Source organism: Helicoverpa zea, chromosome 23 (genome assembly GCF_022581195.2).
Source record: "Helicoverpa zea isolate HzStark_Cry1AcR chromosome 23, ilHelZeax1.1, whole genome shotgun sequence".
Taxonomy (NCBI): Eukaryota; Metazoa; Arthropoda; class Insecta; order Lepidoptera; family Noctuidae; genus Helicoverpa; species Helicoverpa zea.
In genome coordinates, this window is record NC_061474.1 from 7,949,340 (window position 1) to 7,962,158 (window position 12,819).

General features: G+C 35.8%; 1 protein-coding gene across 1 annotated transcript in view; it reads right to left on the reverse strand.

The window, feature by feature from the left end:
* Positions 1–202: 202 nt before the first annotated feature.
* Positions 203–12,819, reverse strand: part of LOC124641966 — a 96,516-nt gene continuing 83,899 nt past the window's right edge. Inside the window, exons 4-6 of the mRNA XM_047180243.1 lie at positions 6,734–7,766; positions 6,325–6,326; positions 203–1,383 (exon numbers count right to left, since the gene is read on the reverse strand). Of these exons, the coding sequence (XP_047036199.1) occupies positions 354–1,383; positions 6,325–6,326; positions 6,734–7,766 (2,065 nt within the window). The 3' untranslated portion in view covers positions 203–353. The remainder of the gene's footprint in view (positions 1,384–6,324; positions 6,327–6,733; positions 7,767–12,819) is intronic.

A 12,819-nucleotide genomic window follows, 5' to 3' on the forward strand; every position in this document is an offset into this window, starting at 1 on the left:
CGAAAATCGAACATCACGAAAAGTAATTGAAAAAATTAAATTGAAAAAATCTATAAAATGTTTTATTTGATTTTGCTATAACTTTTTTCTGGCATCATATATTTTTTTACTTTCATAACAAAAAATGTTCTATATTTAACGGGCTATCTGGCCATATAGGTCTCGTTCGTGGTGGAAATTTGGACCGGAATCGCCCATTGTCCTTTGTCATGTCAGAATTAAGAAGGATGGTAGGATTATTACAATATAATCTAAGACCAGTGATGTAACATTCAATCGTCATACAAGGTTTGCCTAAGTAAATGCACATAATAGTCTGGCTCCCAGCCAAATACATTATCAAACAAAACATTTCATACAAAGCTCTCCTTAGTTCTGTAATCGTATATAAATATATTATTCTCTCTATCAAGTGTTGGTATACAAACGAACTTATTTCTACCCTCCACAGAATCGCTTACGTCTAAAGTTATTGAATACACATTGTTAGTTTTAACATCTAGGTTCAGTATTTGTATCTGTTTATTGTTCTCATTGGCAGTGTCTATCGCTAGTTCATTAGAATAATGATTATCGTGTACGTCGGCGTATGTCTCGTTATCTGTCTCATTAATAGCTGCTATCATTTTCATACTATTACGTCTAGTGTTCTCCACGTTTATAATTTCACCTACTTTCATTTGTTGAACTTCTTCTTTGACTTTTTTACTTTCTCTGTTGACGAAAATTTTTTGAGAAGATGTCCTATTACTATATCTTCTCCAAAATGAGTCGGAAGTATTCTGACTGCTGGAGAATCCAGTAGAAGTGGTAGTGTTGAACGTGTCACGTCTCTGCATCGTTTCCCTCAATGTTCGGCTACACCTCATCAACTTATTTATCTTTAACAGCTTGACGAATCCTTCCCTAAACTTGGACGACATCAAATTGTATAATATTGGATTTATCGCCGAATTTAAGTACAGCATTACTCTACAAAAATACAAAAGTATATAGTAACCATCTATACCTAATGACATTATTGTCTCTGGTGGGAATACGATGATCCATAGCGTGAGGGCTTTGAAGGGGAGGAGACAGAGGAAGAATGATAGAACTACTGTTCCAAGCATGAGAATGACCTGCTTTCTGTAACGTACAACATTGCCTGTGTTATTAGTATTCTTAGTATTCTGTGCTATAATGACGGGGTTTTCCATGAGGTTCTTGGCAATGACGCTGTAGAGGACTAGAAGCACGCCGAGAGGCACGATGAAGAAGACTGCGATGGTCAGGATGAAGAAGAGAGCTGACCAGAAGGTGTCGGCCTGCGTGAGGCAGACGGGGACCTGGGTGCCATCCTCATAATCTTCATACGTGAAGGTAGCCACGGCAAGGATGGGGCTGTGGAGAAAAAAAATTTGGTTATTAAAGTATAGAATCTCTCTAGGCGGCTGGTTGACGCTTCTCGTGACCAAAAGGCTGGCTATTAAGGTAATGTTGCCAGCCTCTTGGACACGCTGTATGCTTTTTAGTTTAAAAAGTTTTCGGTTTTTTACAACAACAGTTTTTAATTAAAATGTAATTATTTGTAAATGTGGTTAATAAATACATAGTCATTAAAAAGTATGATAATGAATCACGTTGAAGTTGAAGTACACGAGCAATTGATAATCCACATTACTTGTGTGTCTAATAAAGAGAAAATAAGGAAAGTACGTAACACTGATTAATTAACATCTAGTTTTCATTATGTGACCGACATGGCCTTTTCCGATAAGAACCGCAAGTCGCCGATAATTTAGTAGTATGTACATATATAGGTATATGTATGTACATTAGCTATTATTACGTGTGGTCAACTGCGGTCAGACCGATATTGTGGGGAAAGGGGATTTCTTTGTACCTACACAGAGTTAAAGCTACTGAAAAAGGAGAGGCTAGGCGTACTATGAGAGTGGAAAATAATATACACAATCGTAAATATCAACTGTTAAAGATATCAGTTAATAATAATGGCGTCCACGGCGGCTGTTCTCATTTAAGGAGATCAGCCAGCTGCGCAGGACATATTATAGTGCACGAGCATTTGCGCACACACAGGTGCACTCCCTTTTCCTTCACCCTCATAACCCGATGGGACGGCAATCCGACACGACCGGAAAGGGATCAGGCGCAGGACATTTACGTGCTCTCCGATGCACGGGTGCATCAATCACCAACTTCCAGACTACGGGCTGCTTTGTGAAAGTTTAAGAGCCATCGAATCAGTTACTGTATTGATGTTCTTGGTTAGTGCTTATATTTTACAGAAATTATAGAGAGCTGCTTTACGGCTAACTAGAACTGCCTTGAGGGTCAAATATTTTAAAATTAAAAACTAGAAGTAACAACTTTTAAAGAAGGGTAATTTAAGTAGCAACTTTAAAAAGAAGCATTATCTCACAAAGTCACGTCCAGTATTGTAATAGATCTATGACGACACGAGGTTCGCAATTCCCTTATCAATACACTCGGCACCCAATATAAATGGTTCTCCCCGACTGGTTTCCACCACTGGACCATTGTAAATCTAAACTATACAACACTTACAAACAACTGATTCAAAAAAATGTTCGCGCTAAAATTAATACTGGCCACAGTGACCACGGCGTTTGTGGTTGCAAGTGCCAGACCAAGGACTGAAGAAACGCAAGATCAACTACACTACGTTGGTTACGATAAAAAAGGAATTAAATTTGAGATCGATGAAAATGAACTACAGCATTTGGAAGATCTAGGCTATTTAGAACGAGGGTTTGTAAAGAACCTCCGCAGACAAGCCCTAGAAAAATACGGGGATATGCTAACTGGAAAACTCCCAGTAGCAGCTGATGACAACAAACTCAGCAAGTATCCATAAATCGACCTATGAGACATTCAGCTTATTTTAAATAATGATGACACTGTCTTCAAGTTTATCAAGCTGCTACAATCTGGGAATGGTGAAATCAAATCGGGAGTATCTTAAATAAGTTATTGTAAGCCACGAAGACAAACAGTCCGTCTACTCTACATCATGTGTTTACTGTGTGCATACCTAAATTGTTTAAAAAAAATGGTGTCATTATACATATTTTAATTACATAGTATGTAAGTACATTTAGTCTCTCATTTTTTACTAGAAACCATTAATTTGATCGCACTGATAATTATTTTACTTGTGCCACATTAAATCAATCCACAATATATTTTGTGTTATTTTCAATTATTTTTTTAAGTATCATCCATTTCCCAACCATGTTGGGGTCGGCTTCGAGTCAAACAGTGTGTGGCTGAATAACAGTTTTTTATATGGAGCCTTTCTGACCCTCTCAGACTTGCCTGCCGGGCTATCCGATACCCAACGGTTGTCAGGCTTTCAGTCTTCTGACTACTCGTAACAGATGCCAAGGATGTTCAAAAGTTCCTGAGCCTTATCCCATTTAAATAAGGTTGAAGATTCTGCGAAACTTTTGTCCTCGTCTTATTACATAACGCTGTAAAAATATTTCTTCGTAATGGAGCCTATTTATCTGTTTTCCTTGGTAAATTAAATGATTTCATTACAAGTGGTGGCGTCTGTGGGAATAAGGAAAAAAACTTTTAATTATAAAAAGTCCGCTCATATTTTCTTTTTGTGTGAAGTGCCTGACTTAATCAAAACATCATGGTGGTTATTATAAAAATGTTATAGATATGAAGGAATGTAAGATAAATATCCGTCAGGTATCCTAGTTAGAGCTGCAGGATTGTTTGAAAGAATTAACGCAGCCCTAGTACATAAAGGGCCCAAGAATGAAAAACTATGGATTTTAGTAAGTAAGAGACACTGAACACTAACGCTGCACCCACAGCGGGATATGCATAACTCAAGAGAAGTTATCCTAAGTACATAGGTAATTTGCCTATATATTCTTCGAAAATAGGTGAATAGTAGATAACCTACACTAATATTATAAAGCTGAAGGTTTTGTTTGTTTGCTTGAATGTGCCAAGCTTAGGAACTGGACCGATTTCATAAATTGCTTCACCCTGTCCATTTATCGGGGAAGGTATCATGTATGCGCCCTCGTTTTCAGCCGTAACTTGAGGAAACTGCTGTCCGCACCAGGATAAAAAGTAGCCTAATATGTTATTCTGATAAAACTATATTACTGCCGAGATTGATCAAATTACATTCAGCCTTATACATGAAGAAGTCACAAACACACACACATACACAAACTTTCACCTTCATAATACACTACACGTAACTAACCCTTTAACCATCTTCAAGAGAGCATGAAGTTGACATTTGAGGTAGTCCACATAAATCTGCAGGAATGTGGAGTGCCTCAAATGTGGATGAACGTGAGTGTCCTCCCTTGAACCCTATACAAACAGACATACAGTTAACTTGGTAAACAAATTGTATAATTCAACGGCTGCCTTCATATTTAACGCCCACTTGGTTAGGGTTGCCACAGTATTTTAAATGGGGTCTCCTCTCCTACATTGATTGAACTGCCTCGTTGGTCTAGCTGCAAGCGCGGCTTCTGAGCACGAGGTCTCGGGTTCGAATTCCGGGACGGGCCGAAGTTACCTACACCCGTCTATCGGAAAGCACGTTAATGTCGGTCCTACTTGTGATCTCTTTCCGATCTTGTCGGATTGCCGTCCCATCGGGCTATGAGAGTTAAGGAATAGTGAGTAAACTTGTATCTGCGCAAATTCTAGTCCACTATAATATGTCCTGCGCAGTTGGCTAATTTACTTAGGTACATGAGAACAGCCGCCGTAGCCGATAATCGGCTAGGAGAAAGAAGTTTCATATTAAGATATTTCATGTGACAACCCTAAAGTCCTATTGTTTAGAACACAATGTGCAATAACTTAAAGTTCGCAATAACTTAACAGGCTCCTGATGGCGTCCATTGTCTGCTAAATCTTCCAGATAAGCTATAACTTATAGCTTATACAGCTTAGCTTGTGGTGTGCATACTGATCAACATGATCTGTTACCTTTATAGACTTAAAAGCGTTGCTAAAGTTTCTTAATATATGGACTGAGTTCTCTTCATATAACTTTGCTGCCTTGAAGTCAGCTCTTGCACTTTCTTAGCCATTTGTATATTGATACGTAATTATTAATAGAGTAATTATACTTTACGCAACAAATTGCATGCGAACATTTTATAAATGTCCGCGAAATTACAAACTTTTTGCGCGAATACATGCTAGCAGTGGACTCGTGCTGATGGGTTTTCTAGCTTTATTAGGTAGATGAAAATAAGAATGTTCTGAACTTGTTATAACTTGGTCGTGGGTGTTATGGCCAGATCCTATGATTTCAATCAATCAATCAAACAGAACATTAATTATTTTTAACCATAGGTAAGAACAGATCTTAAGTTTTAGAAGATAGTATGTAGGGAAAATTGACCATACCTTTTATTTATTTAAAGAAAAATGGAATAAAAAACAGATCTATACTTTGGCACTTAATATATTAATATCTCCTTTATTAACTAAAATATTTAAATAAATAGGTACTTTTACAATAGGGGACAAACAAACATTAAAATACACATTTTTATACATATATTTTGAACATATTTTACTTAGAACTTAGAATTTAGCTAAACTATTTTTAAACTGGCAGGCATGACAAGATTGGTTCGCTTATTATACAGTATATAGTATATATTTATATAGTATACGGTACCAAGCTGCAATATATTGAAATTTTTATGGCTAAACTCGGGTGCAATAAACCGGGTCAGTTACACATCAGGATAATCTTTCAGTTTAATGTAGTTATAGTGTATTTAGTATCAGTAGGCATTGGTATCGTGTCGGATTGTCATCCCATCGGGCTATAAGATCGAAGAAATAGTGAGTGCACTTGTGTCTGCGCAAATGCTTGTGCACTATAATGTCCTGCGCAGCTGGCTGATCTGATTGGTAACATACCAGTTCTTTTGGAGCCTAAACGGTACAAACAAACAAAAACATTTCTTTTTATATTATAGTTAACAGATAGCATAATAATATGTAGATTTTTGTAACTAACACCCATTTATTGCACTCCAATGTACCTTAGTATATACGCAGCCTTAGAAAAATACTTATGGCATTTTATAGATTGCAAAAATATGTGCATTTATACAGACAGAAGACAAAGTATGAAATAAATAACAATGATAAAATATCTACCGCACGGGCTCAGTAACAGAATTTAGAATTCATCGCTTTATTATTCTAAAAGCGCAAAATGTCTTATGTAAGTAATAATTTACAATGGTTCTTAAAATATCTTAAAAGCATTGTCATTTTAACACATACACCTGTGTCTTAGGAATATTTATTAGGTCTCAATATACTTTTTAAGACTTACAAGGCTTATTTTATTACAAAATATAACCAAGTTCTTCATCACACTTACTTTAAAACCCCCTCATTATTTCGATTACTCTGAACGAGTTATATAATCGAATAATTGTGACAATATTTATAGGGGAGAAATTTGGTAAGTATTTGTATAAACAGAGAGCTACAAGAGTCTTATCAACATTCAGGCTTTGACAAATCAAATAAGAGGAAAAGTTACATACCGTTTGGCTAAATCTTACAAATCATAATAACATAATGCCCTTTATAAATATCAGGTTCAATTGTGCACATTTAAAGCCTAAAACTACAAAAAACAAAATTCTACTACCTACACGAAACTCTCTGGAAATTCATAATCAACACTTTTTGACTTCTGAAAAGCCACAACGCAATCCACTTTGACTTTTTGATAAGACACCTTCTTCTCGCAATCCATACTTCTTGCTTTGGCACTGTTGATCAAGACACTCCGTCTCAAAGAGTGACTTCTTACCGAATTGTCCACGTCACTGTCTGACCTAATATTTTTACTATTGGAATGACCGATAAACTTGCTACTATCTATTGGATCAATTTTATGTTCTACGTCAACTACTTCGGTTATCTCAATGTTTCCTTCACTCCTCATCCTGTTTATAATCGGCTTTGTATTCGTGTTTGAGCAAACGGGAGCCGATTGCTGTCTTACAAATGTTTTGTTTGTAAATATTCTATCGAATAGACCTTTTTCTATTTCTTCTTTACTCTCAGATTCAGTGTCAGTGCGGTCGATACTGCTTCGCTGACTGAAAAGTTTCTTCAAACTGTTTGTAGTTCGTGTCAAACTGCTACTCGTTGTGGATCCGTTTGTAATAGTCCTCTGAGCTCTCCTCGTCTTATCTTCTAACTTTCTTTTATAACACACGCATACTTTACAAAACCCGATACGAAACTTCGAAGACATTAAATTGTAAAGTATAGGATTGATTGCCGAATTTATGTAAAGCATGACTCTTGCGAAATAAAGTATGTTGTACCACTTTTCTGGGCTGACATCATCGTAGAATTCGGCGGGTGTGATGATGATCCATAGAGTTAAAGCCCTATAAGGCATGAGACATAAAAAGAAACATAGCACAACAGTTCCAAGCATTAAAATAACTTGTTTCCTAGCTCTAGTGTTGTACGGATCAACAGTTTTGTTCATGACTACTTTAGAAGCGGCCGTGATGAGATTTTTGGCTATAACGCTGTATAATACTATGAGGATGATAAGAGGTAGAACGTAGAGAAGAATGATGATAGCGATGAAGAATGTGATCTGCCAGTAGGTGACGGCCTGAGTGAGGCACTGGGTGTAAGCGGAGCCGTCACCGCGAGTGATCGTGTGGTGCTCGGCGATGGCCAGGATTGGACTGGAAAGAAGAAAAATTAAGATCATGATATCTACTAAGCTAACAACAACACTACGGGTGGGTTAGCACGAACGACTTGCGAACATATTACGCGAACTACATAGTTTGAATAGGTTGTTATTGATTGGCTTTATGTATAAGAACTATTACTTTTTTATTCAATTTAATAGGACCAAATAGAGCAAAAAGAATATTAATTTCAGTACGTTCGTGCTAAACCCATAAAATGATTATTAAACAAAAGACAGTCTACGTAGAGAACAGAAAAACAAACAAAATAATAGGTGGAGTTCTAATTAATATGATATGTAGCTACCTCTAATATTTACGTGTTATGCAACCAACCTAAATACTAGCTCGTAATACTCTGAAAATAATATTAAATCATGCAGACACTAATGACACGTAATTTCCTGTATATCATTCAAATTCTTCATTAAAATTTTACACGTTGAATCAAATGACACGTTATATGTTATTATTATTAATTATAATTCTTAGTTGAGGTGTATAAATTTCTTTAACTGCCTTATTTATAGGTTTTTTGTTTAATCAAGCGTTTAGAATATCAAATTAATCATTGGTTATCGTCTTGCTGACAACTAAATGTAGGTAAACGTAGATATTACGCAATTTAATGTGTAACTATAATTTTAATGTCTTTATTTACGAAATTGACTAGGGACTAAGTCGCGGCAAAAAACAAATGACATGTTTCATTAGTACAAACTTTGGCTGCGGGATTGTTCGACTGAGTTACCGCAGCCCTGGTACCTACGTAAAGGGCTTAAGAAGGAACATTATGGGTTTTAGTCAGTAAGAATCTGACACTCCCTCACAGAACATTGCACTCACAGCGGGAGGGGTCATTTGATGATTTCCCATAAAAAAGTTGTACAAACTGACCACATTTTTTTGATGCTGACTTTACAACTGTAACATGACTTTTAAAAATTATATAAAGATACATAACATTTCCAAGGTTAGCAAACGATGGATACCTACGTAACAATTTTTTGTGACACAACCATTTACAGCTTTTCAAATAGCCGGTACCATAAATCACAAAACAAATTCTTCAAAAGCTCAAGCTCGTTATTCAAAATCATTAAATGGTTGACAGATGTCCTCATAACTTGGGTTTCCATATTATTGTTTTTTTTATGTAACAGATACGGATATACTAATTCTAAGAGTACCCGCATGCAGACTAAACAGTCGGCCGATAGTTGACATAATGTTTGGCAATTTTTTAAAGAAATCTTTTATCAAATAAAAAATTGTACGACTGATTATGGCAGAGTATCGCTAAAACTGAAATGTTAAATCTTACAACTTATTGTACCCACACAGTTAAATATTTCCTTCTTCTTTCTTTCTTTTTAATCAATCAGTCGATCTGATACCGGCTAAATACCTGATCTTTGTAATGTGCGTACTACCATTCATCTTCATACTGATTTAGGAGCCCAAACAAACTATCGGCCGACTAAAAGTTTGGAGTGTGCTCTACACGGTTGACAAATGGTCTTCATAACTGGGATTTCCATTTTATTGTTTTTTTTATGTAACAGATATACTGATTCTAAAGGTTTTAATATTTTTGGCGAATAGAAAGTGGGCCGTTCCCAAATTGGACAACGTTCTATTGAGAGGTCACGTATTAGATATTGTTAGTAGCTTTTGGCACTATATTCGCCTACTCTTTGTCTTTATTTAGCAGGATTTTTTTTATATTAATCTTTAATTATTTTGTTTGTTTCTAAATTGAGTTTTGTAGGTATTAGTATTTTGTCACTTAGATACGTGAATATTATGGTTCTCAAAGGACCTGTTTTCAGAAAATTTTAAGGCAAGAGCCATCGGATTGTAGAAAAAATGCATTTATTACTATTACATAGCTTTTATTTAACTAAGTATAATATAAATCACGGGTATTATTATGTTGTTGCCATTAAGAATATAATTTACATAAGAATATCTTGTGAATATTATTTTTTGTTTATTTAGAAGTCGAAACTACCCATAAATAAGTTTTATTTTGCTATCCATCATAAACATGATTTCATTATTCATAGTAAAAGATATAAAGATAAAAATCCTCTCACGTGCATAAAAATCTTAATAATATGAAAATAAAATGTTATAGTGCGAAATAAGCAGTCAGTGGCTACTGGAAAACATATTTAGTATACATTACGCCATGCAGTTTATTTCTCTCTACTATCCCTACTTAATATTATAAATGCGAAAGTAACTGTCTGTCTGTCTGTTACGCTTTCACGTCTAAACCACTGAACTGATTTTAATAAAATTTGGTACAGAAATAGAGTTGACCTTGAGAAAGAACATAGAATAGTTTTTATTCCGGACTTTTGGAGAATTCTCTTGAAAACGCGATATAACCGAACCCTACGCGGGCGAAGCCGCGGGCGGAAGCTAGTTCAAAATAAAATTTTCGGCATTAGTTGTGTTTTACCTCACTTCACTGTGGTACAAAACTTAGACATTTATTAGTAAAATAGTGATGAAGAGAGGGCGTTTTTGGGGGCTGTCTTTTGTAAAGTTGACCTTCAAAAAGTGCTAATTTTCCGCCTACTTTAAATAAACTACTTTTTTATCTTTTAATAATGTTTTAATGTATAAATAGTTTCTATGTGTAAGAACTACTTTATGCACTAAACTTGCTCAGGCCTTGTCAAAATAGACTATAGAACACCGAATTTTCGAACTTTTCAGCTTAAAAATGTTAGCTAAGGTATGTACCTAATGTATCAGGAAAGTTAGCTTTTGTATTACAGTTCTATTACCCCCATTTAAAACAGCATTCTATAAAGAATTTTAATTTATTAATAGTCATTGTTCAATTTTAATTTCGAATGACAACTTGCAAAAAGCTTTGTTAATGTTTGTTAATATTTTAGTTCGTTTTTGCAAAAGAATTGAGGACAGGTCTCTAAGGTCACGAACCTATCGCTTTTGAACGAACGCTGGTACAATGGGTTTGTTGCTTTAAGCTAATTGGTTTTTCATTAGTACTTAAATTCCTATAGATTGTTATAAGTTGCAATCGAAAATTAAGCGAAATAAGGGACAACATTTATGTTGGACTACCTATTTTCGGTTTCACCCGCGGCCCGTGGAAACTACTGCCCGTATCCAGATAAAATATAGCCTGTTTCCCGGGGATGGTCAAGCTTCCCAACAGTGGAAGAATTGTCTAAATCGGTGTAATAGTTTCAGAGCCTTTACAAACAAAATATGATTTCTCACTGTTGTTAAAATGTTTGTTTAGGTAATAGAAAAACTTATGTAAAACCTGCAATTAGATATTTTAAATAATGTTACTTATAAATAATCTTGAGTTGCATTTATCTCGCAATGTATTCTAAATATGTTTTCCATATAAAAACGAACAAACAGACATATAAAGCACATACACAGTAGCTGTCACAAACATTCATATTGTAAAGCGAAATAGTACGAACCTTGCTTCTTAAAGGGTTATAGTATTTTTATGCTGAAATATTATCCGTCTTACCACAAAAACTTTTTAACGTCAGTCTAAGGCCTCTGCCTCGAATTTTGCGGGCAGCGGGGCGGCGGCGGCGGCGGCGCGGGAGCGGCAGGATCTTACGCGTATAATCAAATGGACCGGCCCTCGAATACAGCGGCGCGGGAGCGGCGCGGCGGCGGGCAACGAGCGGTGCGCTCCAGTCAAGCGGTGACCGCCCGCGTTGGGCGTCTGCATTGTAGGCATAGTGTTATACATTTTTTTTTGTGACGTATCAAAATGTCTTCGGACGTGCAAGAGATAATTATTTCGGCCATCTTTGAGAGGACACCCATTATGGAACAGCAAAAACAACAGAACACAACACTACACTGCTATAGTGCCGCGCGATCTGCCCGCTAGTTTCGAGAACAGGTATGCGTTGCCCGCCCCGCTCCCGCGCCGCCGCCGCTGCCGCCCCGCTGCCCGCAAAATTCGAGGCAGAGGCCTAAGACTTGTCTAAAAAAATGTCAAATTATGACGTTGACATAAGGATAATTTTGGAGACACATTTTTTTAGACAAGTGTAAAACAGTTGTTAAAGTTTTTGTAGTAAGGCCACTTATGTTTATTTTGAACACTGTTTCATGCGTGTAAATTGAACCTGAAATAGCAATAGCTTAGCATTATCATTGATTAATAACTTGAATAGTAAGTAGATATGGAAGTATTTGGTATGAAGAAGTATTTATTGTAGTTGTATCAAAAATGATTGGCCCTTACATACATGGTGTCCCAAAATCACATTTGAATATTTATGATAAAATAATATGGTGAGCGGTTTTAAAAGGCTGGTTTTTATTTTGGTCAAAAATTAAGCATTGCCATCCAACGTGGCAATGCTGCCAGCCTCTTGGGTACACTCCCGGTGGGCAGCGATGAGGATTTTTTTGATGCCATTGCTTTATAATTGTTTTTAGTTGTATATATGTATAAATAAGTTTATTTTTACTTCATGTAAATATGTTCTAGTTAAATCAGCCTATTTCCATATGGTGACCGACAACTGAAAACCTTTATAACAAGGGCAGAAAGAAAAAGATCATAAAAGATGAAATCATTTCTATGGTATTTTGATATTTAGTAGTACATATTAAGCAGTCTATAAATTGCCTTGAGTGTAATATACCCTTAATTCAAACAACTTCAGCCGCATCGAAAACTTCTCGTATTTTGGAAGTCGGTTAAAAAGTTTGCAGAAAGTTGAATTGCAATTAAACTTAACCAATTTAACAAGAATTCCTCGAGAAAGGTGGTAAATATCTTGTTAGTTTGTTTCATGTAAGTATTTTAAGTTTATTAGGCTTATTTTATATGTTAAACGACTTTCTACTTTAAACGATTTACAGCCAGTTACTTCATCAAAAGTAAAAGCCAAAGTAATGTCATAAAGTAAAAGTAAGGTCAAATTCGTTTTATCTATAAGTTTTGCTGTTACTTTAGCCTTGAAAAAACGAATTTGACCGTGAAACTGGCTGTAAGTAACTAGAGGGAATTATA